Source organism: Monodelphis domestica, chromosome 5 (genome assembly GCF_027887165.1).
Source record: "Monodelphis domestica isolate mMonDom1 chromosome 5, mMonDom1.pri, whole genome shotgun sequence".
Lineage (NCBI taxonomy): Eukaryota > Metazoa > Chordata > Mammalia > Didelphimorphia > Didelphidae > Monodelphis > Monodelphis domestica.
In genome coordinates, this window is record NC_077231.1 from 92,900,409 (window position 1) to 92,928,253 (window position 27,845).

General features: G+C 44.1%; 1 protein-coding gene across 1 annotated transcript in view; it reads right to left on the reverse strand.

Annotated features, from left to right (window-relative positions):
- APPL2 (adaptor protein, phosphotyrosine interacting with PH domain and leucine zipper 2) overlaps nucleotides 1-27,845 on the reverse strand; it is a 100,014-nt gene that overhangs the window by 16,935 nt on the left and 55,234 nt on the right. The window contains exons 6-15 of the mRNA XM_007503360.3: nucleotides 24,630-24,671; nucleotides 24,419-24,477; nucleotides 22,492-22,638; nucleotides 17,904-17,986; nucleotides 13,432-13,590; nucleotides 10,530-10,718; nucleotides 5,057-5,099; nucleotides 4,922-4,978; nucleotides 3,569-3,657; nucleotides 1,025-1,183 (exon numbers count right to left, since the gene is read on the reverse strand). Coding sequence (XP_007503422.1) covers nucleotides 1,025-1,183; nucleotides 3,569-3,657; nucleotides 4,922-4,978; nucleotides 5,057-5,099; nucleotides 10,530-10,718; nucleotides 13,432-13,590; nucleotides 17,904-17,986; nucleotides 22,492-22,638; nucleotides 24,419-24,477; nucleotides 24,630-24,671 — 1,027 coding nt within the window. The remainder of the gene's footprint in view (nucleotides 1-1,024; nucleotides 1,184-3,568; nucleotides 3,658-4,921; nucleotides 4,979-5,056; nucleotides 5,100-10,529; nucleotides 10,719-13,431; nucleotides 13,591-17,903; nucleotides 17,987-22,491; nucleotides 22,639-24,418; nucleotides 24,478-24,629; nucleotides 24,672-27,845) is intronic.

Here is a 27,845-nt window from a genome sequence, read left to right on the forward strand (position 1 = left end):
CCTTCCTCCCTCCTTCCTCTCTTCTTTCCTTCCTTTTCTACCTCCTTTCCTCCTTCCTTCCCTCCTCTCTCCCTTCCTTCCCTCCCCTCCTTCTTTCCTTCCTTCATCCCTTCCTTCCTTCTTTCCTTCTGTCCCTCCTTCCTTCCTTCCTCCCTTCCTTCCCTCCCTCCCTCCTTTCTTCCCTCTTTCCTTCCTTCTGTCCCTCCTTCCTTCCCTCTTTCCCTTCCTCCCTCCTTCCTTCCTTCTTTCCTTCCCTCCTGCCCCTCCCTCCCTCCTTCCCTCCTTCTTTCCTTCCTTCCCTTCCCTTTCCTCTCCCTTCCCTCCTTCCTTCCTTCCTTCCTTCCTTCCTTCCTTCCTTCCTTCCTTCCTTCCTTCCTTCCTTCCTTCCTTCCTTCCTTCCTTCCTTCCTTCCTTCCTTCCTTCCTTCCTTCCTTCCTTCCTTCCTTCCTTCCTTCCTTTTCTACCTCCTTTTATCCTTCCTTCCCTCCTCTCTCCCTTCCTTCCCTCCCCTCCTCCCTTCCTCCCTTCCTTCCTCCCTTCCTTCCTTCCTTCCTTCCTTCCTTCCTTCCTTCCTTCCTTCCTTCCTTCCTTCCTTCCTTCCCTCCTTCCTTAGTTATTAAGCACTACTGTACATTGTGCTAAATGCTTTATGAATTTCTTATTTTAGTCTCACAACATCCCTGGGAGGTGGTACTATTCTATCTATCTCCTTAGTGCCTACTGAGAATTAAAATCAAATTTTGCAGATGGGGAAATTGAGGTGAGAAATTGAGGGAGATTATGTGACTTTCTTCATATCACACAATTAGTAAGTATTTAAGGCTAAATTGGAACTCAAGCCTTCCTGACTTTAAGTCTAGGGCTCTTTCTACTGCATCACCTAGTTGCCTTAGTTGCTAGCTGGAAAGATGTTTGAAATGTATATTATCTTGACATCACCCTCCAGATTCCCTACTCCACTCTCCTCTCCCTACTCTTTCCATCTGTCACCATTTTCACAAAGCCAGAATATCTCACTCCATACCTGCCACCTCGATTCTGATCCAAGAATTCAGTAGCAGGAAGGACAATATCAAACTGAATGGGTGTTCCAGGTACAATTAACTGGTCGGCATCAGGAGCTTTAGCTGGAGTGTTGGGGACCATCTTGTCATTTTCTAAAACTGAATGCTTCCGGTTCTGGCTGGAGTAAAAACAAAACAAAACAAAACAAAGATCAAATCAAACTTACATTCAATTGAGGAACTTGTGTTTTACTATATGGGTAAAATGGGTAAAAATGCATTTTGTTCATAATATGAAATAGAGAACATCTGAATAACATGATTGTACAATGACCAGATCAAGTTTCCTAAAATACCACTTTTGTTAATATTATTTCTGTGCTCAATAATTTTCTTTTTTGTATTTTAAATTTAATTAAAATTTTTTTCAAGGTTCCATGATTCATGTTCTTTCCCTCCCCTCTTCTCCCTATCCCCCAGAGCTGACAAGTAGTTCCACTGGGTTTTACATGTGTTATCACTCAAATCCTGTTTCCATATTATTCATTTTTATAATAATCTTTTAAAATCAAAGCTCCAAATCATACTCCCATATAAACAAGTGATAAATCATATGTTTTTCTTCTGCATTTCTACTCCCACAGTTCTTTTTCTGGATGTGCATAGTGTTCTTTCTCATAAATCCCTCGGGATTGTCCTGGATCATTACACATGCTCAATAATATTCGATAGCTCCCTAGTTCCTACTGAGAATTCCAGTACTGCCTCTGTAGTCATCATTCAAACCTGCATAAATAGGTACAAAGTCTCGGGTAGATTGAAAGCCAGACCTAGAGATGGGAGAACCTGGGTTCAAATCTGGCCTCCGACACTTCCCAGGTGTGTGACACTGGGCAAGTAACTTAATCCCAATTGCCCAACCCTTACCACTCTTCTGCCTTGTGTAAGGTAGAATGAGAGACAATCCAATCTGAACAGAGAGCAGTCTCTGACAGAGATCATCTGCAGGGAGAGCAAGGGAGGTGCAAGAAGAAAAAACTGAAAGTTCCAGGAGAGAATCAGAAGCTGAGAAGTGCAACTGACCACTTCACTTCACACTTCTTCCAGCTGGAAGCCAGTGGGAAGAAGCAGATCTCCCAGGCTAGGAGAAAGCTGTCTCTTTGGAGATCAACTATTTGTTCCTGAACCCCTGGATACCTCTCACTCAACTCCAGCTAACTATAATCAAAAGCCATCAGTGGATATTGTGGACTGGGACTTCGAAGAAAACTGTTCCTTTTTCAAGGATCTCCCTCTCTCCCCCTCTCTCCCTTTTTGTTCCTGGACTCCTGTATTCAAAGCTAGTTAGCTTAGGAGTAGAGATCAACTGGCAGTGGACAAGAAGAGGGACCAAGGCTGAGAAAGCCTTGAACCCCTAAACTTTTGAGGGCCAATTTTCCAGAAGGGACAAGTATAGGGCCTCCTGTACCCCCATTTCCCCTACTTGACACCTCTTACCACTCCTTCCCTGTTGGAACCCAATAAATTTATCTGTTACTCTAGAATTATCTGGGCCAGTTCCTAGCAATAACAAAGGGGACTGAAGATTTGGGGGGGTCATACCTCTCCCCAGAAGGGAGGTTAAATTCTGGATCCCAGTGATCCAAACTGCCAAACCCAAGGAATAAACATCTCTCCTTGGTAGTGGTGTAGCCCCAGGATCCTGAAGGGAACTGGCAGTTGGTGTCCCTGAGGAACCCAGAGGCAGACTTCATCTTGGCTCTCAAGCAGAGATTGGACCTTAAGGGGGCAGTGTGTCATCTCACTAGGGCTTCCTCCTCTAGTTCTTGTCCTCCATCTCCCAGAACCGTTCTCTGAGGAGACATACTCCCTGTCAAGGAGACAGACTTGGCTACCTTCTCCCAAAAAGGAAGAGAGGGGAAGAACCCTCTGTTCACCCTCTCAACCCTCTCTCCCCATTTCCCTCTCTCCCTCTCTCCTTCCTGTTCCCTTTTAGATCCTACATTACACTTGGAACCAATGTACTGTACTGATTCTAAGATGAAAGGGAAGGGTTTATAAAAACAGGACAAGGTGCCCCTTTCCCATGCTGGCAGAGGGTGGGAGGAGGAGTTTAAATCAACTAGTCTCCAACTTCCCATTGTATTTACTGGCATGAATCAACCCCAGTCCCCAGGGTTCCATTCCTTGCTCCCTTTCCCCAAGGCCTGGTGCTGCTAGACCCAGAAAAACTCTTACAGAACCCACCAGACTTTACTGGCTCAGTTGCCCCATTCCCTGTGGGGTCCCAGGATGCCTCTGTGGACCCAAGTTTCTGCCACCCTTCCTGACTGCCTTGTCTCCCCTCAATGAAGCTGGCTTGTATGCCTCTGTGTGAGCTCCAGGTGCCCTTGCCTGAGACTTTGGTATCCTGGATCTTCCTGAGTCTGTAGGAAGCCAGTATTGTGAGCCCTAATGACCAAACGTTGCCCTTTAAGCCAAAGGATGGCTCCCCCTGGGAGAGGAGGTGTGGGGAGATCCCTGCCTGACCCAGGGCAGTCATGGTTCCTTGGATACCAAATTACCTTGAGCGTGCGGTGTCCGGTTTTTTCCCAAAGCTTGTGATTGGCGTCACTGCCTGGAGTGCTGTCTGATTCAGCTTGATGGCCACAGCCTGGAAGGGATCAATCAATCAATCTATTGACCAATCAAAAAGCACATATTAAATGCCTATGTGCCAGGCCCTAGGAGAAACAAAGAAACAAAGCAAAACAGAACCAAAAAAGTCCTGGCCCTTGAGGAACTTACAGTCTAGCTGAGGAAAAGAACACGATAGCTGGGTGGCATAGGAGATAGAATGCTGGGCTTGGAGTCAGGAAGATCTGAGTTCAAATCCTGACTTAGATGCTTCCTAGTTGTGTGACCCTAGGCAAGGTCTCTGAGCCTCAGTTTCCTCATCTGTAAAATGAGGTTGATAATAACGTCCACCTCAGAGGGCTGCTGTGCGAATGAGGTGGGATCAAATATGGAAAGTGCTCTGTGAATCTTAGAGGGCTCCCTGGGTGAGGGATAGACCAGCTCTAGCTGGGACCATCTAGCAGGTTCTTACATATACACTTGCTTGTCTGGGGGGAGAAGTCACTAGAAGCTGAGCAGATCAGGACAGGGACAAGCTTCATAGAGAAGATGGTCCTGGAGATGAGACAGGATGAAAACAGGGGATTCTGGCAGATGGAGGTGAGGAGGGACTATATTCCTGGCATGGGAGACAAGCAGAAGGGCAAATACATGGAGCCCAGAAGCACAGTGTCATGAATGAGGACCAATAAAAAGGCCGACTTTGATAGGCTGAAGTGTGAATGAAGGAGAATGATGTGTAATAAGGCTGTCGAAGTAGGTTGGCCAGGCTGAGAAGGGTTTTATTGATTTAAACTCTTGTCTTCCATCTTAGAATCAACACTGTATAGAGAGGTTCGGGCTAGGCAATGGGGGGTTAAGTGACTTGCCCAGGGTCACCAAGCTAGGAAGTGTTTGAGGCCAGATTTGAACCCAGGACCTCCTAGCCCTAGGCATAGCTCTTTATCCATTGAGCTATCCAGCTTCTTCCTTATGAGGAGCTTTAAATTTCCAAGAGAGGAATTTATATTTGCTCTGAGAGGTAACATGAGCCAGTGGGGTTTATTGATCATGGTCAGGCTTGGGTTTCAGAAAAAGTGTTTTGCTCTGTGGAAGATGAGAGTTGAGGCAGGGAGGCTGCTGCAATATTCCAAGAGGTAAAACAGAACCAAAGGGGGCCACAAACTCAGCCCTGGGGGGACCTGGGCTCTGACCCTTCACTGACTCAGAAAATGGACCAACAATCCGTCAACCAGTGAAATTTCTTAAGCAGCGGCTCTGTGCTTGGCACTTTGCTAAGCTAACACAGCAGCTGGGCTTACCTCCGGGTTGTCAGTCAGATAGATCTGCCTGGAGATGTTGTTGATGGCACAGATCCACTGCAAAAGCACAAGGACACCCAGTGAGTTTCTAACTCCACCCTCCCACAAGCGACTCAAAGAAGCAAAAATCCTTACCTCCTCATTCTCCTTTTTGCTTTCAGCTTGAAGGGTGATCCCCCTGAAATAAAACACATTCAAAGGAGCACTGCTCTAGATGGCTTTAACTCAGGGGGAGCCCTGGGGCTCCGGCTCCTTTTCTGTCTGCCCCCAGTTTCTTTAGCTATATTTTCTTTGTTAGTCTAAAGAAGTTAAACCACAATGTTAAAAAGCAGGATTTCCCCAAGCTAACGAATATGTCACAAGTTCAGATATTCTCCTTCAGAAGCATTTGTCCCTGAGATTTCAATAAAATCTAAATTTTCTCTCACAAAAAAAACAAACAAACATGTAGTAGGTATGAGAGATATTATGGGATGGCAGGAAGATCATTGTATTTAAAGACAAGAGACCTGGGTTCATATCCTACTTCATTTGTTCATACATCTGACAAATGCTTACTGAGCATCCCTTACCACTAGGGAATTTAAACACAGAAAATAATTCCTGTTCTCAGAAAGTTTCTGGTGCTTACTAGCCATAGTCACATGAAGAAGGAAACATCAGAGGCAGGATTTGAACCCCAGTCCTCTGACTCTTTCCACTTTACCCCCCACCTCTGATTTTATAGATGAGAAATATAGAGACACTGCCTCATGGGTAATAAGTGTCTCAGATGGGCCCTCTGAGTTCCAACCTGGTGCTTTCCCCACAATGGCACATGCTTGGGCCACATTGAAGTATTATAATTGAGGATCATAGCTTTAGAACTTTGAGACCTTAGAGCCATGTTTATGAACCCATGGCACACGTGCCAGAGCATGCCAGAGCTCCTCCCGCTCTCCACACATATCTGAGGACATTTCTCCCATCACCCACCCCTCTGCCCAGCAGCCCATGGGAGTGCTTCCTCCCTCCCCTGTCTGGGGTAAGGCTGGGAGCTCACATGTGGCATGAGGGTTGTAGTTCAGTCACTTGGTCTCTAAAAGGTTCACCATCACTGACTTAGAGGTAATCTAGCTCAATCTCCCAGTCATCCAAATTAGGAACTGAGGTCCAGAGAGGTTGTGCCTTGTCCAGGGTGACCCAACTAGTATGGGAATGGGGGATCTTGTCTCAGGTTTTCCTACCTCTCTATACTATCCCTTGCTGTTTCTCTCATCTATAATGTACAATGTTGAAAGTCCTCTCACCCCCAGTATTTAACTGGACTGTCATAATGTCTGTGTGAAGTAGGTAGAAAGGTATTATTTCCTCTATTTCCTCAATTTGCCCATATATCCCCCCATTACTCATTTTGTTGAGTTATTTTTCAGTTGTGTCTGACTCTTTGTGCTTCCCATTTGAGGTTCTCCTGACATAAATACTGGAGTAGTTCGTCATTTCTTCCTCAAGTCCATTTTAAAGATGAGGAAACTGAGACCAACAGGGTAAAGTGACTTTCCTAGGGTCACACAGCTACTGAGTGTCTGAAGCCGGATTTGAACTTAGAAAGATGAGTCTATCCGTTGCCCACCTAGCTGCCCATTACTCATCTGACAAATGAGGAAAACGATGAGTTTTCATTTTCTGCTAAGAGGCTGGGTGACTTTGGGCAAGTCAAAGGATCAGTCAGGCAATTGATAAGCTATTTTGAAATAGGCACTGGGTGCTAAAGACACAAAAAGCAAATCACAACCTGTTCTCTAGAAGCTTAACATTTATCTGGAGGATGGGAGAATGGAATAAGGCACCTCCCAAGATAACAAGACTTGGACCCTGGGACTAGAGCTTGTCCAGTACAACTTGCTCATTGGCTAGGAAACCACTAGGGAGCGCCAAAGTGCACAAAGAGCTGGACCTGGACTCAAGCCCATCTGAGCTCAAATCTTGCCTTGTTGGGGCAGCTAGGTGGTCCAGTGGATAAAATGCCAGAAGTTGAGAGGTCCTGGGTTCAAATGTAACCTTGGGCAAGTCACTTAACCCTAGTCACCCAGCCCTGTCTTAGAATTGACACTAGAATAGAGGGTAAGGATTAAAAAAAAAACAAAAACAAAAAAACAACAACTTGCCTTACACTGGTCAAGTCACTTTGCCTGCCTGTTTCCTCATCTGAAAAATGGGGATAATAATGACACCTACCACCTTGCCCCCAGTTGTGAAGATCAAATGAGATATTTGTAAAGTGGTTTGCAAACCTTAAAGTATAATGTAAATGCTAGCTACTATTATTATTATTATGCAAAGTGGGAAACTGAGGCTCAAAAACAGGCAGTGACTGGTCTAAGGTCTCGCAAGGACCCCAGGTCCTCGTGCCCCAAATCCAGAGCTCTTTCTGCTATCCCTGGTGGGACTTCCTCAGACTCTTGGCTCCCATTTTTTGCCATTTGCCAACAATCTCAGGTGAGACAAACGCTGAGTAAATGACGGGTTTGAGGGCTGAAGGGAGTGAAAAATCATTGTTTATTCTCTGAAGTGTCCCTTGCTCAAGCAGATTCCTACACAAGCGGTCACCATTCACTCCCCTTTGCCTCTCGCTCCTTAAAGGAAGCACCTGCCGCCTCTCTCTCCTTCCCTGAGAGCCCATTTGTCAGCTCGAGCTGCTGTGCTATGGCAGGAGTAAGGCCAAACTTTGGCTCACTTTCTCGCCCCAAGATGAGGCACTGAAGGCTCAGAACCTCCCCAGAGGCCATTGAGTCTGAGCCTCTCATTTTACAGATGAGGAAACTGAGGTCCAGGGAGCGGAAGGGGGTTGGCCAAGGTTACACAGGTGGGAAGGATCAGAGATGGAAATGCTGACTCTTTCCATCCATCAATGATACCTTCTCCTGAGCCACACTGTTTCAACTCTGCCTGATACAGTGACAAGATCCCTGGCTCTGGAGAAAGAGGATTTAGGTTCAATTTTTGCCTCTGATCCTTGCTACCTCAGTGACCTTGGGCAAGTCATTTAACCTCTATGTGCCTCAGTTTCCTTACCTGTAAGAGGAGGATCCAATGAGATAATATTTATAGAGCACTTGGCATTGTGTCCGGCAGAGTAGACATTATAGAAATGTCAGCCATTATTATTATTGTGAGAACCGAATGCACCGACAATTAGAAAGTGCTTAGCATAGGGGGGCTGACACCTGGTAAGTGCTAGCTATATAAATGCTGTTTTTTTTTCAATTTAAAAAATCTATTCCAAGGAAGTAAGAACTAGGCAATAGGCGTTAAGTGACTTGCCCAGGGTCACTCATGTGGAAGTGAGACTGAGGTTAGATCTGAACCCAGGATCTTCCATCTCTAAGCCTAGACAAATCGTTCTTATTGTTGTTCAGTTATGCTAGTTGTTTCTGACTCTGTGAGCCCATTTGGGGTTTTCTTGGCAAAGATATTGGAGTGGTCTGCCATTTCCTTCTCCGGCTCATCTGACTGATGAGAAAATCACAGCTTGCTCAGCCGGTCACTGCGAGGCAGGCTTCCTTTCAGGTGGAGTTTAGTGACAATAAAAATGAAATGATTTCCCATTCCAATTCAGGGACCCCTGGAAGTCGATCCATTGGCCCAGGGTAAAGAACCCCCAATCTAATTAGGAGGTGAGCACAGAGAACTGAGGAGGGAGCGCAACGAGGGAATACGGTTTACGATTGTGAAACCGAAGGGAAACGACCAGGGAATAAGTTATCGCTCCATTGGCAAAGCATTCTAATTAAAATGTATTCCCTCTTCTGGGCTCTGGAGACAATAAGGGAATAATGAGGCCCCCCCCCCCCAGAGGAGCCCTGGAAAGAGGTGAGGAAGCTTCAGAAACCAGATGATAATGGCAGGGACGCATGAGGTTTCTAAAAGGCTTCACCCAACCGCTTGATCGGAGCGGTCCTACAGAAGGTATAATCACCTCTTCAAAGATGAGGATGCTAAGAGGAGAATCGAAGGTGATAATGCTAAAGAAGAAAAAAGTGGGGGAGGAGGGAAAGAGCTAGATGGCTCAGTGGATAGAGAGCCAGGCCAGAGACAGGTTTCTGGGTTCAGATCTGGCCTCAGACACTTCCTAGCTGGGTGACCCTGGGCCAGTCACTTAACTCCGGTTGCCCAGCTTTTACCACTCTTCTGACTTGGAACCAATACTTAATATCAATTCTAAGATAGGAAGTAAGGTTTAAAAAATACAAAAGAAGAAAGAGTTCACATTCATATGAGCTTTTCAATCTGCTCGGTGCTTTACGTAGATCATCTCCAAGGAGCCTCACAACAAGCCTTATCCTATCCATTTTACAGATGAGGAGACTGAGGTTAAATGATTCTTAACCATAATCAAATTCATAAATAGCTCAAGTTTCTTTACTGCTTTAAGGTCTCCAAAGCACTTTACCTCCACTAACTCATTTGAGACTCATGACAGCCCTGGGAGGAAGAAGCTACACATATTATTGTTTCCATTTGCTGTTATTCAGATGTTGTCAGTCATGTCCAATTCTTTGTGACCCCTTTTGGGGGGTTTGCTTGGCAGAGATCCTGGAGTGGTTGGCCATTTCCTTCTCCAGCTCATTTGACAGATGAGGAAACTGAGGCAAGCAGGGTAAAGTGATTGAGCTATGGGTCCACAGCTAGTAAATGATTGAGGCAGGGTTTGAACTCAGGTCCTCCTGATTCCAGGCCTAGCTCTATCTCCCATATTGAATTAGAAAGTGACAAATTAACTTTATCTATGTCACACTATAGTTTTAATTTAAATATATCCCAATTACATTTTTATCTGGTTCAGGCCTTGAGCTTTTAATGAGCTCGACACTTCTAGTGTCAATGATAAGAAAAAATGTAAACTCATGGCTGACAGAACAGTTTTTTTCACCTAATAAAGTCACCTTTGCTACCTTGTACATGCAAGCACAGGAGGCAGCCTGATAGGAAGAGGAAATAGCTGGTTTTAGAATCAGGAAGACCTGAGTTCAAGTCTTACCTTTGACATGTCCTAGCTGTGGGACTCTGGGTAAGTCACTTTCTACCTTAATGATCTAGGCAGCCCTCTAAGAATATAATTTGCAGAGAGGGGGATGATCTGTATTGGTGAAGAACATTTTTCTCCCTGCTTAATTACATCCCCGTCTACTTTAAATCTCTCTATCTAATAGAAATATATATATGTATACAAACCTGTATATATATATAAACATCCATAGATAGATATGTGTGCACTGAATATATAGAGGATAGACATGTAGTACAGAGTGTAGAAAGATATAAATATCTGTACATTTATAGAGAAAACATTTCCTTTGTAGTCAGGAGCAAAGTCTTCCTAAAATAGCTTCTCTAAGGGATGTCCCCATCTGGGACATCTTTGTTTGCTTCAAGCAAATCTAAAAAGGATTCTCCCAAAGGTCAACAATCCCCAGTGGGGTCAAGGATCCCGGAACGAGCCCCTACCCATGGAAGGGCATGGACAGAAGCCTTGTATATGGTCAACAATTTACCAGCCCCCAAGGAAGCCAGCAAGGATGGACCGACTCCCCACCCTGCCCTCCCTGGGGAAACCCAGGAGCCATACGATTTTCCTGTCGGGGTTGTAATCTGGAAACAGTAGCGCCGGTCCTCACAGTCCACCGCCATCACGGAGCAGTTGTCCAGGTCTTGGATCAAACCCCCAGCAACGGCACCCCGAGGCTGACACATGAGGTTCCCACCTTGGGTGAAGAAGTACAGTCTCTCCCACGTGGTGGTCACCAGCCCTGTTTTGCTGCAGAAAATACCGGGTTGAAAGGACCCTTTAGGAACAGAAATGTAGACACTGACAACCACAGACATTCAGACAACAGTTCAGAACTGGTAAAATGCTTTAGCCCAAGTTTCCTCACTTGAAGCTCCTCACAGCTCTGTGAGAGAAGAACTACAAATATTATTAACCCCATTTGAGAGATTTATCAACTGAGGCTCAAATGTAAGTGACTTACCCAGGGTCACATAGATAACACATATCCGAGGTTGGATTTGAACTCAGGCATCTCCTGATTCTAAATACCAATCAATTATTAAAAAGCAATCCACAAGGGACAGTTAAGTAGCACAGTGGATGGAGTGCTGAGCTTCGAATTGGGAGGACTTGGGTTCAAATCTAGCCTCAGACACTTACTAGCTATATGACCCTGAGAAAGAACTGAACCCCAATTGCCTAGCTGTTACCCTTTTGTCTTAGAATTATTACTGAGGCAGAAAGTAAAGGTTTTAAAAAAGAAGGGGGTAGCTAAGTGGCTCAGTGGATAGAATACCAGGCTTCGAGTTGGGAGGACCTGGGATCAAATCTGACCTGAGACACATCCTAGCTGAGAAAGTCACTTGACCCCAAATGCCCACCCCTTGCCTTTCTGTCTTAGACTTATTACCAGAACAGAAAGTAAGGGTTTAAGAAAAATAATAGCAGCCAACACATTTTTATTTAGACGTACATGTGCCAGGCAGTGTGCTGGTTGCTGAGGACCCAAAGAGAGCCAAAGGGTTCTTTGCCCCAAAGAACTTTCAGTCTTTAATTGACAGTGTCGACACCAATAAAACCCCACGTTTGGTCCAGAAAAATTCAGGTTGTATTTATTATCAAGTCTCCAGTGAACAGTGGCCCAAGTAAGGCTCTTTGGAGACAAAGTGTCGAGGGGGACACGCTCAGCCAGGGCTCTTAGTCGGGGCCCACGGGATCCCCAAGAGGGTCATACTCAGATCTGGGGGGGTCAATGAATTGGGATGGAGGAAAGTCCATCTTCATTTGATCAGAATTGACGTCCTTTGTCATTCCTTGCATTTTATTTCATACATTTCAAAAGCATGAGTCCGAGGGCACAGGAAACATTCAAAAGCCCTGATCTAGAGAAGTTTCACAGCAAATGGTTGGGGGGCACTAAGAAATAGGCACCCTCCCTGTCCCTCACATCTATTAGCAAGCACTGCGGGGACGATGGCCACGCAGGAACCAGGGAAAACCACCCCAGGCTCCTGGATCTGAGACCAGAAGGGACACGAGGGGTTGGAGGGCAACCCTTCTGTTTACAGATGAGAAAATGGAAGACCCCAGAGGAGAAGCGATGATGTTCTTAAGGTCACATCAGCAGGGGCTGACTGAGGCAGAATTTGAATCCAGGTCATCTGACTGCCCCATTTCATACTGCTTTCCCATTCTGATCTCTCAATATTCCTTTAATAATCAATCTGCTGCTACCCCTGCCTTGCTCTAAAATGTAGCACCTTCCCTCCTCACCTAGGAGCTGGAGATATTGGGCAAGGGCTGAAAACTCACCTCTGGCCCAGTCCATTAGCCTCTCTGGGCTTCAGTTTCCCTTTCTGTAAAATCAAGGAACTGACTAGATGACCTCTCAGATCCCTTCCAGCTCCAGGTCTGTGATCCTTAAGTCATTTAATTACTTTATGCCTCAGTTTCCCCCTCTGTAAAATCAAGGGATTGACTAGAGGACCTTTTAGGTCCCTTCTAACTCTATTCCTGTGATCCTACCAATGTGACATTGGCTAAATCTCTTCTCTCTGAGCCTCAGTTTCCTCCACTGTAAAAACAGGAGATTGGGCTGATTCTTGCTTACTATTGCTTAAAGGGAGTATAAAAAGGACTCTTTTCAAAGGTGACTGAGATCTCTTCTATGAGGCTATGAGACAGACTCACTGAAGTGAGTGGAGTCAAACTCTTGTGGATGGATGGAGGCAGTGGTTATGGCACAGGGGAGATCAAGCCCCACCACGTACACAGGGAAGCCTCCCCATAGTGCACCAGTGGGTTAGGAGGCATGTGGGAAAGCTGGCTTTCTTAAAAAGATAAGGAGGAGTGGGATGGGGTATAGCTAGATGATTCAGTAGATAGAAAGCCAGGTCTGGGTTCAAATTTGGCCTCAGACTTTAGCTGTGTGATCTTGGACAAGTTAGCTCTTACCACTCTATTGTTTTATAACCAATATTTAGTATTTTTTTAAAAAAAATCTTATCTTCTCTAGAGGCAGGAGGTCCTGGGTTCAAATTTGACCTCAGATACTTCCTAGCTGGATGACCTTGAGCGAGTCACTTAACCCCCATGGCCTGGCCCTTACCACTTCTCTGCTTTGGAACCAATATCCAGTATTGACTCCAAGATGGAAGGTAAGGTCCTCCCAACTCAAAGCCTGGCATTCTAGCCACTTAGCTACCCCCTTCTTTTTTTTTAAAACCTTTACTTTCTGCCTCAGTAATAATTCTAAGACAGAAGGGTAACGGCTAGGCAATTAGGGTTCAGTTCTCCCTCAGGGTCACCTAGCTAGGAAGTGTCTGAGGTCAGATTTGAACCCAGGACCTCCATCCCCAGGCCACTGAGTCACCTAGCTGTTCCCACCCTGACTCCTGCCCCATACTTAGTATTGGTTCTGAGACGGAAGGTAAGGGTGTCAAAATAGTGGTGAGGGGAGAAAGCCATGCCATCTCCTTACTTTCTGAGGTTGAGGTAACCGGCCTTCTGGATGAGGTTCCTGTTGATGGTGGGTGCAGCAACGTCAAAATCTGGGGTGTAAACGGATTCGTCAACAGAGAGGAGCTCCTGCTGGGCCAGCCGCATCTTTTCTACCTCGGCTTCTGATTCCTCCTGGATGCTTAAGACAGAAGGTTGGAATGTCACTGTCGGAACATGAGCTTTGGAAGGGAAGGGCCTCCCCACCTTCTACTTTGATCTCCAGCATCCTGGGCAATCAATCAACAGACATTTTTAAAAATTAAATTCTGGCTATTGATATTCTCTGCCCTTCCTGTCCCTGTCCTCGCCCAGTCAAGAAGGAAAAGAAAAAATGTGCTTCGTCAAATCCCCACGCTGGGACACGGCCATGTCCCAGAATGCACATCTCAGTTTGCAGTCTGAGCCTACCAGGGGATGCCCAGCATGCATCACTAGTGCCCTTCTGAAGGTGGATTAATGAGCATTTATTCATTCATTCATTCATTCATTCATTCATTCATTCATTCATTCATTTGTTTGTTTGTTTAATATTTTTATTTTAGTCTAATAACACATTTCCATATAAGTTTTTCCAAGGTTTCATGATCCATATTGTCTCCTTTCCTCTTCCAGAGCTGGGAAATAATTCTATCTGTCTTATATATGTTAATACATGTATTATATCAGGAAAATATCAGGGAAAACCCAGCTCCATATTATTCATTTTTGTAAGAGTAATCTTATAAAACCCAAACTCCAAATCCTACCCAGATAAACAGGTGATCAATCGTATGTTTCCTTCTGCTTTTCTACTCCCACGGTTCTTTCTCTGGGTGTGGAGAGCATTCTTTCTCCTAAGTCTCTCAGAATTGGCCTGGCTCATTGCTGTTAAAAGCAAAGTCTATCTCATTTGATCATTTCTACAATATTGCAGTTACTGTGTATGATGTTTTCCTGTTTCTGCTTTTAAGGAACTTTTGTCAAGCACCTACTGTGTGCTGGGCACAAGGGATACAAAGATAGAAATCAAATTCTTGGATTTGTGGTCAGTCTCTGGGTTAGAATCCTGGGACCTCAGACAAGTTATTTTACTTTTCTTGGCCTCAGTTCCCTCATCTGTAAAATATAGGTGCCCTGAATAGAAGACTAGGGAACCTCCAATGTCCCTTCCAGCTCTGAATTGATGATCCTAGGTCTTTATTATAGAGGAAGGGTTAAAATTAAAATTAGAATTAAAAAATCAAAATAACAGGAATATAAGGCAACTGGAATGAAGAGAGATGGGGAGATGGATCCCAAGTGGGGAAGGAAGTGACTTTCTTTTATCTTTCTCTCAAATTCCCAGGGGCCAAGTAATGAGATTTAAAAGCAGGAGATGTGAATCAGGTTATAGGAACAGCTCTCTGAGGTACCACATAGCTGGGTCTGCTTCGTGAGGTGGTGCTGGCCCCTGGGAAAACCAGTGTAGGGCATTTCAGAAAGGATCCAAAGCTTTCACAAACCCCAAGCGGTTTGTGCTTTCACTTTTTACAATCATGCCCTCACCCACAGTGTCTGTGCTAAAAGTTTGGCACTTGTTTTCTTAGGATTTATTCCTTACTTTTCAGCCTCATCCACTCAACACACTTAAATGATGATAGGATGATTGACAAAGTTGGAAGGATGACATATTTAGAGCCAGAAGGGCCCTTAGAGGCCAAGTCTAATCCTTTTGTTTTACAGATGAGGAAACTGAGGCCCAGAAAGAAATGACTTGTCTAAGGTCACACAGGTAAGTGTTGGAGGCAGAACTGAACCCCGGTCTTCCAAGACTGGCTCTGTCCATCAGTCTAATGCCACCTTGAATGTTACTCTAAAGAGATCACTGCTCTTCCATGGTGCCAGAGTCTGAGCAAGGCCTGGGGGGTATAAACATAAAAACGAGACTGCCCCTCCCTTCAGAAAGCATCCATCCTCCAAGGACCCAAGCTGCAACCTTTCTGTGACTTGGTGGAGAGTCTTGGACAGTTGCTGCAGCCAAAAATTCCATTCTCCTGAAGCTAGGGCAATGAGAATGATAATACGGAGGCAGGGCTTCTCTAGAGCTGTAAGGGGAGCATTAACATAAAGCTTCTGAAGAGACATGGAGTGAATAGTTAGAGCCAGGAAGTCGTGGGTTCAAGTCCAACCTCTGATTTATACTGGCTAATTCCAGGCAAGTCACTCAGCCTCTCACTGATCTAGGCAAATCTGTAAGACTCAAAATGGCAGAGGAGGTGCTGATCTGCCCTGGAAGAGGGAGTTGCCGATACCATGGAAATAACAGGCTTGATCCCTATCTCTCCAAGGCTGGGGCTCTTTACTTCTTTGTGTCATGGGTCCCCTTGCCACAGAATCATGTATTTAAATATTTAACATAACAAAACATTTAGGATTGCCAAGGAAACTGATGAACTGAAATACAATTGTTCAACTGTAAAAAACAGCCAAGTTCACAGACACCAGTTGGCCCTTTACATCTTATTTGAACTACCTGGGTTCAAATTTGACCTCAGACATACCATAGATGTACGATACTGGCCAAGTTAACCCCAACTGCCTTCTGTCATAGACTTGTTACTAGAACAGAAAGTAAGGGGTTTAAAAAACAAACAAATGGGGATCAGCTGGGTGACTCAGCAAGCCAGGTCTAGAGACTGGAAGTCCTGGGTTCAAATCTGGCTTCAGACACTTCCCAGCTGTGTGACCCTGGACAAGTCACTTGACATCCATTACCTAGCCCTTACCACTCTTCTGCCTTGGAGCCAATGCACAGAATTGATTCTAAGATGGAAGGGAAGGGTTTAAGAATAAACAATCAAACAAAACCACCTTGTTTGAACTTCAAAACAACCTTGTTTTTACCACTTCTGAATCTATCCCCCATCCAGGATTCCCCCTAGCTGCCCCAAGACCTCACTCCTGGAACCTGGCCACAGGGCTAAGATGCGGACACGACGCATTCCACTGGGCAATTCTTGGACCCTTTCCAATCAGGGTCACCATTGCCGGGACCCGAGTCCCGATGGCTCTACCCTCTACCAAGGAAAAGCAAATGGCAGGCCTCCTGCTAATAATATTCTCCCAGCTCATTGACATGAGGAAGATAAGAGGAGGTGGGAGGAGGAGGCAGAGGAGAGACAAACACGCTTCCTTCGGTGTAGATGGCATCAAAGCAGAGTTTGCAGTGGGAAAATAATCTGAGTGGCCATGTAAGAGCCATCTGCGCGGCTGGGCCAAAGGCTGTTAAATAAAGGAGCTGGCTGCTTAAAGCCTCTTTTATCTGCTGGAGGCAGTCTGAGAGGGTCAGCCTCCGATGGGCGCTGGGAGCAGCCTCCTCGCTGGCAGCTGCCTTCACACTGGCATCCATCAAAGGGACGCACCAAGAGCGAAGCTCTTTCATGCCCGTCTATGTCTATTTCAAACCCCTTCTAGACTCCAAGCAGGCTCTTAGTACATCTGAAAGACGGAAAACTGCCCAAAGGCTAGTTCAACATCTGTGGGAAAGAACCTGTGGGCAGGGAGGGAGATGCCTGGGAATTCTGATGCAAGGAACAGCAAATAACAGTTCAAAAATGAAGAGAAGGGAAAAAGGAAAGAAAAAGGGGTTTTTAAAAAAGAAATCTTTTAACCCTTTAAAATAGTAATAACGTGCAGAGACAATACATGAAAGCTCAAAGATTCTGCCAAGGGCTCATTTCTCTCTGGATCAGAAGAAATACGTTAAAATGTTCAGATCTTTGTAAGGTCATGGGTTAAGTAGGGATGACTTTGCTTCTCTTGATAGGACAGAGCAATGAGTGAACCTGTGATCTCATTGGGTGAAGAAATTCTTTACCAGTGCAGACTGGTACCTTCTCTACAACATATATATATATATATTTTTAAACTCTTGTCTTAGTATCTATTCTTTTTTAAAATTTAAAATTTAAATTTAAATTATTTTAAATTTAAATTTTTAAAAATTAAAAATTTAAAGTTAACCTTTAACTTTTCATCTTAGAATCAATTCTGTGTATTGGTTCCAAGGCAGAAGAGCAGTCAGGGCTAGGCAATGGGGGTTAAATGACTTATCCACACAGCTAGGAAGCGTCTGAAGCCACATTTGAACCCAGGACCTCAGGTCTCCAGGTCTGGAGCTCCATCCACTGTGCTACCTAGTTGCCCCTAATAACACATAGTCTTAGAGGCTGCCTAGAGCAGTCATATGTGAAATGACTTTCCCAGGATCACCTAGTGGTATGTGTCAATGCTCTGGCTCTGAAACCAGCTCTCCATCTTGATTAGGAGATAGGGCGGCAAAATCCAAAATGTTCATCTTTCCTGTGTGTAGTTAATATCATCACTTTGTTCTCTCGTCTGCTACCCAGGAGCCCATTCCAGGGCAGAGGCAACCCCCCCCCCCTTCCCACAACCACCTACCAAACAAGAGAACTCGAATAAAAGGGTTGTTACCTTTGAACCATGGTTCTGGTGGTGGATAAAAAGCTGTCCATCCGTTTTGAGAACATCTCTGCTCCTTTCTTGAAAAAGTTGATCTGGAAAGCATAATAAAGCGAGTGTGATAGTGATCTAGGAAGCTGTGCTCCTTGGCGTCCCATGGTGAGCAAGCCTGGGATGGAGCTCCTCTGATCATCCCCATGTGACTAAAGGACTGCATTATTCTCATCACCTACTACCTTGGATCACAATCCTTCACAAGCAGAGCGGGTCTCCTCTCCTAGATTAAACATCTCCTTAAGGACAGGGAAAGGAGGGGGACCATGACTCATTTGGGGCATTCAGTCTATCAGTGTTGGTAAAAGTTTTCAAGTCTGGGTGCCTAAACTGCAACTTCAAGTTGCCTGTGACCCCCCCTCCCCCACATTACCCCAGAGAGCAGAGGGAGGAAGCTCACTTTGGGGTGCTGGACAGAGCATTTTAGCATGCAAAAATGTCCTCAAGCGCTGGGAAGAGGGGGAATGGAGCAGCTTTCCCCCCACCCATGCCAGCTGGGCATGTGTGCCAATATTTTGCCAGCACTGCACTAAATGGTGGAGGAAAACAGGAAGGAATTTTTAGGGCCATCTCCTAGTTCAGAATAATGGAGGCCTTTTCTTGCTCTTTTATAAGACCAGGCAAATTATATGTATATAAGAGATTGTGAACTAGGACTTATTCAGAGGACAGCAACAATATGGTGAAAGGGCTTTGGGTCTTTGCTATGTGAAGACTAGTAGGAGGAGTTGAAGATGTTTAGCTTAGAGAAGGGAAAGGCCATAGGATCACAGATTCAGGGATGGAAAGATCTTGGCGACCATTGAGTCCTCATTTTCTACAGTTGAGGAAACTGAGTCTAAAAGATTCAATGATTTGTCTAGCTAGAAAGTACCCGAGGAAGGAAAGGAACTTGGATCTCTCTAACATCAAGTTGTTGTTGTCTTAACTGTTTTTCAGTCGGTCTGATTTTTCATGACCCCATTTGGGTTTTTCTTGGCAGAGATAATGGAGTGGTTTGCCAGTTCCTCCTCTAGCTCATTTTATAGAGGAGAAAACTGAAGCAAACAGGGTAAAATGAAACTAGAAAGCACCTTGGGCAGGAATGGAACTCAAGTCTCCCTGACTCCAAGTTGTTGTCGTTAACTGTTTTTCAGTCTTTCTGACTCTTTGTGACCCCATTTGGGGTTTTTGTGGCAGAGATACTGGTGATCTGGCATTTCCATCTCAAGGTCTTTTTACAAATGAGGAGACTGAGGTAAACAGGGTTAAATGGCTTGCCCAGGATCATAAAGCTAATAAGTGTCTGAAGATGGATTTAACTCTAGGAGGATGGGTCTTCCTGATTCCAAGCCTGATGCTCTATTCACATCATTGCCTATCTGCCTTTCCTGACTCCAAGGCCAGAAGTCAATTCACTATAGTAAATGCCTTATGGGGTACAAGTGGAAAGGATAATAACTGTCCTTTAAGCACGTGAAGGGTTGTTATGTAGAAAACATATTTTTATTTAGTTATTTATAAAACTCTTATTTCTGTCTTAGAATCAATATTGTGTTCCAAGGCAGAAGAGTGGTAAGGGCTAGTCCATGGGACTTCAGTGACTTGCCCAGGGTCACACAGCTGGGAAGTGTCTGAGGCCAGATTTGAACTTAGGATCTCCTGTCCCTGGGTCTGGCTCTCTGTCCACTGAGCCACCAGCTGCCCCATTGAAAAAAGTGTTATACTTGATCTGCTAGACCTCAGGGGGCAAAATGAGCAATGAATGGAATTTTGAGGGAGACAGATTTGGGCCAGAGCATAGAAGAAATTTCCTAAGCATCAGAGCTATCCAAAAATAGAGTGGGTCACCTGACTAGGCAGTGTTCCCCTTCACTGAGGGTCTACAGACAGAAGTGGGATGACCATTCATTGGGCTAATGCAGCAGGGACTTTGGTTAGTTGTTGACTTGGGGGCCCTCTCAACTCTGGGATGCCAAGATGCCTTCTTCATTCCCAGATGGCCATTTGGTAATGCATTCATTGGGCAACAAAGTCAAGGCAGAAGGTCCATCATTAGAGGGACTCAATAGGGAAATCCAGTTTGGTTAGAGCAGGAAAAGACAGGAAGAGAGCCAATGCATCTCTTCTCATGCCGGGCAGATGCTTGAGAGAGACCTGAGTCAATGGCACCCCATTCAGATCTAAAAGGGCCAATCCAAGACAGTCTGGGTCAGTGAAAAAAATGGAGGTCCTGGGTTTGGATCTCCCCACCCTGTTGCTTACTGCTGGTGAGACCTTGGACGAATCACTTCATTTGGCTCCCCACTTATAAAATGAATGGATTGCCCTCTACGGTCCCTCTAGCCCTAAATCTAAGCTCCTCTATGTCCAGACAGGGCCAATCGTGCCAGCAGCTTAGAGAGTGGTCCCATTCCCATCGGCCGATGATGCAGTCAGGGAAATGCCTTCCAAATGCCTGGCACTGTCAGTCCTGGAAAGCATTAATTACAAGAGGTTGACGGGATGAACAAAGAGGGGATTCTTTCCAAGAGGACAGCCCTAGAATGGAACAGTCACGTTATCACAAGGCTTTCTGCTTTCTATCATGCTAGAACTTAAGGGTGCTTACTCATATTATGAACACTGTTAGGTTATAGTGTGAATGTTGTGTTCTAGCAATAGTATATCCATGTGCTACTTCTATTATCCTTATCTTTGAAAAGGCTTAGATGATTAAAGTGTTCCTATTATTTAATTATAAAATGGGCTTTCCTGGTCTCTACAGAAGGTACTATTGGCTCACCATTAAAATGGAGCATGTGGCTTACTGGGACGAAAGGTTACTGGACCCTCTTTGGAGATCCTGCCAGGATCTCTGCGGAAGGGCTCTGTTGGAACCATGAAGGTTCTAATCCCCCGTCTTCATCAGCATCTGTCTATTGATAGATGGGGAGCTAGGCATTTCAGTTGGGTCTGGAGTCAGAAAAACCCGAATTCATATCTGGCCTCAGACACTTACAAGCTGTATGACAAGTTGTTTCATCTCTGTTTGCCTCAGTTTCCTCATCTGTAAAATGAGGTTAATAATACTATTTTGATTAGTAGTAGTATTAATAAAACTTCTTTCCAGGATTGTTATGAGGACCCAATATGATAATAACTGTAAAGCACTTAGTCCAGTAAGTGCTATGTAAATGTTATCTATGTTGATTATTTTAATTAAATATGAATAACTGTAAATCTCATTTAATTCATTTATTAAATATTCATATGAACTATTAATAAATTTTTTTAAATGATCCCCAGTGGTTAGCCAGTTCTTATATCCTCTGACTCACCAATAACCCTGTTATCTCTAAGTACTGAAAAATGAACCACTCTTCGGTCCCTTTCCCAGGGCCCTCTGGAATTCCAGTTCTATACTAAACAAATTTCTTTTCACTTCAGACCCTTTTCTTTTCTGGCACTCACAAGACCAGACGATGCTGCAGCTCAAACCATCCTTTCCCAGACTGGTTGAAGCTTGTTTCATTCCATCCCTCTCCCCCAACATCCCCCAATCCTGCTCCCTGGGTCCAGAGTTCAAGCTGGAATGTTCCTGGCTCTCCATCCCTGAGCTGATCCTTCCAGCAATCTCTCCTCCTCGGAGGTTCCCTCTATCCAAATTTAGGACCAGGTAGCTGTTATCTACCCTCCTCCAGGGGATTTTCCTTCCTTTCCCAAGAAGTTCTCTTGCTCTCTCTCCAGCCCAGTCCCTACTCCCATACCAGGGGACTCGGTCATCCATGTTAATGTTCCCTCAAACAGTCTGCTCAACTGGGGTGACCTGCTCCTTTGGCTGTTCTACACTGGACTGTTATTACTGGCACAGGAGTCAGAGCTGGAAAGGGACCACAGAGGCCGTATAATGCCATCTCTCATTCTACAGATGACAATGACTTCTCCAAAGTCATTCAGCTCATGTGTCAGAGTCAAGAGTCCAAGCCAAGGCCAGTGACTCCAAGTCTTGGTCTCTTTACAATGCACCATGCTGCCTTTGAACAAGCCACTTCCCCTGGGTCTCAGTTTCATTGTCTGCACAGAGGAGGCTGGACCAGATGATATTCTAAGGCTCTAATATCTTTTCCTATGGCATGATATTCCTGAGGTTTGGCTAGTTCAGGCAGACTTGAAAGAAGTGGAGTCCAACCTTTTTCTTTTTTTTTTTTAAACCTTTGCCTTCCATCTTAGAATCAATGCCATATATAAGTTCCAAGACAGAAGAGTGGGAAGGCCTAGGCAAAGCGGCTAAGTGACTTGCCCAGGGTCACACCGCTAGGAAGGGTCTGAAGCTGGATCTGAACCCAGGACCTCCCATCTTTGGGCCTGGTACTCTGCCCACTGAAGCATCTAGCTACTCCCCTTCAATCGTCCTCTGACCGTGAGAAACACTATTCTTCCATCTGCCAAGTAGTAATCAAATACCATCTGGCCTAGACTGATCCCCCTTGGCCAGCATTTCCATTTCTCCATCCTCTACCCTATGAGGATGTCATGCTCCAAATGGGCTTTTGTCTTTGCACAAAATCTGGGGGCACTGGCAGACCTGGCCTTGGGCATATCCCAACATGGGCTCCATCATTGCAATCCTCTTCCTGTACTGAAGAGCATTCAGGGCACAATAGTACTGGAGGGATGAGAGATGCTGCTTCCTTCGGGCTTCGGCCACCTCTTTTGCCACCTCGGACTTCACCTAATGGAAGGGATCAGGAAAAGCTGAGAGAGTCACGTTCAAAACAGGAATATTGACTCAAAATGGACTTATTCATTAAAAGAGCTTTCAAAAGATTTATTAACTAAAAAATTACCAATTAAACTGATTTGCCTTACCCATGGGATACCTCTATTTTCTCTCTGTAAAATGGGATCAAGGGGCAGCTAGGTGACTCAGTGGATAGAGAGCCAAGCCTAGAGAGGGGAGGTCTTAAATTCAAGACACTTCCTAGCTGTGTGGCCCATGACAAGTCATGTAATCCCAGGGCTCTTCTGCCTTGGAGCATAATATTGATTTGAAGACAGAAGGTAAGGATTTAAAAAAATGAGATCCACAACAGTGATAGTAGCATTATAAAAAATAAAATCATGTATCAGGAGCAATAAAAACTCAGGAGTGTTAACATTTGGGGCTCTTGGATTTCCAAGATGGAGAAGAAGGCCAATGGAGGGAGAACAACTAACTGGTACTATGAGAAAAGCTTAGGTATTGGCTGGATTTCACCCAGAGGAACGAAGGAAGCAGAGGAAGTGGAAATATTTTTAAAGCACAGGAAGGGTCCAATGTGAGTAATAGAAGCGGTTTTCTTTTTCTTTCTTTTTTTTTAACCCTTCCGATCCATCTTATAATCAATCCTGTGTATTGGTTCTAAGGCAGACAAGAGGTAAGGGCTAGGCAATGGGGGTTAAGTGACTTGCCCAGGGTCACACAGATGGGAAGTGTCTGAGGCCACATTTGAACCCAGGACTTCCTGTCTCTAGGCCTGGCTCTCAATCCACTGAGCCACCCAGCTGCCCCCAATAGAAGTTATTTTCTAACTCTAGCAGGAGTTTCCAATTTCTAGCAGGATCTAAAAGGACTGGGGCTTTAGCTTTGGGAATTTCAGTCTGATATTGGCCAACTTCTCTGGCTCTCATGGTCCTGGGGCTCTGGAATACATTCATAAGGAAGGTTGAAGAGTTGCTTTAAAGATTAAAAAAAGAAAAGATCTCTCTGAGATAAGCTGAACACAGTCCCTTCTGGAAGCAGAGGGCTAGACTGGATAGCCTAAGGCTCTTCTTGCTCTATTTTCTCTGGTTTCAAATATGAGGGCAGCCCTGCTTGGTGGCTTTATTTTGGTCAAAAAGTTGGCAAGAGTCAAAGGACATGAACAGGTCATTCTGAAGGGAAGAAATCTAAACTATCTATAGCCAGATGGGGAAAAAAGCTCCAAATCACTATTTAAAACAAAACAACACAAACAAAACAAAACACCAAATCTTCCCTTTCATCTTAGAATCAATACTGTGTATTGGTTCCAATGAAGAAGAGCAGTAAAGGTTAGGCAGTGGGGGTTAAATGACTTGCCCAGGGTCATCCAGCTAGGAAGTGTTGGAATTTTAAAAATGTTAATGTCAATTAGCACTGGGGATAATGCCAACTCAATTAAGGTGAAAATTTGGAATTCAAAGTGCATGTGGCCAGCCTTCTCTCACACCTTTTTAATAAGCCAAATCTTGGGCTTGAAATTTGCAAGCCTCAATGAAAGTGTCAGATGCATCAGAGAGAAATATGGGTAAAAGTGATAAAGTCCCTGTAGAGGAAGGAATGGAACAGATTGATACCCCCCCTCCCCTTCCCTGCCCCATTTCCTCTCTCCCTGCACTCCTCTCCACAGCCATAAAGAGACAGAGGTAACAGAAAATGAAGCCTCAGAATCAGCAGATTCAGAAGTTGTTATATAAAACATTTAAAAAACAAAACAAAGCGAAGGGTTTACCTTTTCATTCTCTTTTTTCTTCGGTAGCCGGCTGTACTTTGCCATGGACAAGTCATGTTCTAGAAATAAGAGGGGATTGACCATCAGGCCAGTTTGTGAATCAAAAACAAGTCTAAAGCTGCTCCCTGACACTGCCAGAGACTTCCCTTTCTAGACCTGCACACTCCACCCCCTTATGTATTTCATTAAGACAAAAAAGGAAGAGACTTACCATTGCTAGCGAGGCCAAAGAGATCTTTTAAGGTGCTGACTTCTGAAAAGAGACACAGGAAATTTCAGAGCCAAGGAAAAAGTCCATTGGGAGGAAAAATAGTCTGACTCTAGAGGCAGAGGATCTGGGTTCTAATTCCACCTCTGATATTTATTTATATGACCATGGACAGGTTACTTAATCTCTCTGGCACTCTGTTTAACTCATCTGAAAAATGAAGGGTTTGGTTTAATAGATTCTTAGATTCTTTCTAACTTTAGATTGACAATTCTATAGCTTTTTTGGCCGTGTTACCTTGAACAAATCCTAAACCTCCCACCCTCTCTCTCCTTGTCTTTATTTATTTATTTTTGAACATTATTTTATTTGGTCATTTCCAAACATTATTCATTGGAAACAAAGATCATTTTCTTTTCCTCCCCCCTCCCCCCTCCCACCTTTCCCATAGCCGATGCAGGATTCCACTGGGTATCACATATGTTCTTGATTTGAACCCATTTCCATGTTGTTGGTATCTGCATTAGAGTGTTCATTTAGAGTCTCTCCTCAGTCATATCCCCTCAACCCCTGTAGTCAAGCATTTGCCTTTCCTCAGTGTTTTTACTACCACAGTGTGTCCTCTGCTTGTGGATAGTGTTCTTTTCTCCTAGATCCCTGCGGATTGTTCAGGGACATTACACCGCCACTAATGGAGAAGTCCATCACCTTCGATTGTACCACAGTGTATCAGTCTCTGTGTACAATGTTTTCCTGGTTCTTCTCCTTTCGCTCTGCATCACTTCCTGGAGGTTGTTCCAGTCTCCATGGAATTCCTCCACTTTATTATTCCTTTTAGCACAATAGTATTCCATCACCAACATATGCCACAATTTGTTCAGCCATTCCCCAATTGAAGGGCATCCCCTCATTTTCCAATTTTTTGCCACCACAAAGAGCGCAGCTATGAATATTCTTGTACAAGTCTTTTTTCTTATCTCTTTGGGGTACAAACCCAGCAGTGATATGGCTGGATCAAAGGGCAGACAGTCTTTTATTGCCCTTTGGGCATAGTTCCAAATTACCCTCCAGAATGGTTGGATCAGTTCACAATTCCACCAGCAATGAATTAGTGTTCCTACTTCCTACTTTGCCACATCCCCTCCAGCATTCATTACTTTCCATAGCTATCATGTTAGCCAATCTGCTAGGTGTGAGGTGATACCTCAGAGTTGTTTTGATTTGCATCTCTCTGATTATAAGAGATGTAGAGCACTTTTTCATGTGCTTATTAATAGTTTTGATTTCTTTGGCTGAAAACTGCCTGTTCATGTCCTTTGCCCATTTATCAATTGGAGAATGGCTGAATTTTTGTACAATTGCTTTAGCTCTTTATAAATTTGAGTAATTAGACCTTTGTCAGAGGTTTTGGTTATGAAGATTATTTCCCAATTTGTTGCTTCCCTTCTAATTTTGGTTACATTGGTTTTGTTTGTACAAAAACTTTTTAATTTGATGTAATCAAAATTGTTTATTTTACATTTTGTGACTCTTTCTAAGTCTTGCTTGGTTTTAAAATCTTTCCCTTCCCAAAGGTCTGACATGTATACTATTCTGTGTTCACCTAATTTACTTATAGTTTCCTTCTTTATATTCAAGTCATTCACCCATTCTGAATTTATCTTGGTGTAGGGTGTGAGGTGTTGATCCAAACCTAATCTCTCCCACACTGTTTTCCAATTTTCCCAGCAGTTTTTATCAAATAGTGGATTTTTGTCCCAAAAGCTGGGGTCTTTGGGTTTGTCATATACTGTCTTACTGAGGTCACTTACCCCAAGTCTATTCCACTAATCTTCCTTTCTGTCTCTTAGCCAGTACCACATTGCTTTGATGACCACTGCTTTATAGTATAGTTTGAGATCTGGGACTGCAAGTCCTCCTTCCTTTGCATTTTTTTCCCATTATTTCCCTGGATATCCTTGATCTTTTGTTCTTCCAAATGAACTTAGTTATGATTTTTTCTAATTCAGTAAAGAAGTTTTTTGGTAGTTCAATGGGTATGGCACTAAATAAGTAAATTAATTTGGGTAGGATGGTCATTTTTATTATGTTAGCTCATCCCACCCATGAGCAATCAATGTTTTTCCAATTGTTTAGATCTAGTTTTAACTGTGTGGAGAGTGTTTTGTGGTTGTGTTCATATAGGTCCTGTGTTTATCTTGGCAGAGAGATTCCTAAGTATTTTATATTGTCTAGGGTGATTTTGAATGGAATTTCTCTAATTCTTGCTGCTGAGATGGATTGGAGGTATATAGAAATGCTGATGACTTGTGTGGGTTTATTTTGTATCCTGCAACTTTGCTGAAGTTGTTGATTATTTCGATTAGCTTTTTGGTTGAATCTCTAGGATTCTTTAAGTAGACCATCATGTCATCCGCAAAGAATGATAACTTGGTCTCCTCGTTGCCAATTTTAATACCTTCAATTTCTTTTTCTTCTCTAATTACTACTGCTAGTGTTTCTAGTACAATGTTAAATGATAAAGGTGATAATGGGCATCCTTGTTTCACTCCTGATCTTATTGGGAAGGCTTTGAGTTTATTCTCCTTGTGTTTAAGTGAAGGTGTTTGTGTTCGATAAACCCTGTGGTTCCTTTTAGCTCTATGATCCCATGTCAGATATAAACCCAGAGTTCTGGTTCCCCTCGGGCCAAACCCAAATGGCATCCAAAAGAGAGTGGTATGAATCCTCTCTCGGATATACCTCTTTCTTAGATTCTCTGCTCTACCTGGGATTTTGTCTGACCCCTGGAAACACTTGCCTTAGCTAGAGTGTCTGGACTCAGCTTCCATAACCCTGTCCAGTCCACAGGCAGCATTTTCAATCCTCTGGCCATGCTGCCCATCTGGCGTTCCTGAGGGCTTGGGGACCGGGGAAAGAAGGGACCTCCCTCCCTCCCTCCAGGTGCATAGGCTAGAGTTCATAGCTACTAATTCCTTTGAAAATAGCTGACATCCTCCTTTCTCTGCAGAGGTAGGGAGGGGGAGTCTAGGGCTACGGAAGGCACCATAGAATGTTGGGCTTAGTTGATATATTGGTTGACTTGATTGACTTTTCCAAAACAATTCTTTATAATAAGGGATGGCTCACTGGTTGGGGGAGACACGAATGTATTCTGAGAAATAAAGTTCATGTAAAGACAAAAGACAACATACATTTTTTTAAAAACCTGACTTATTC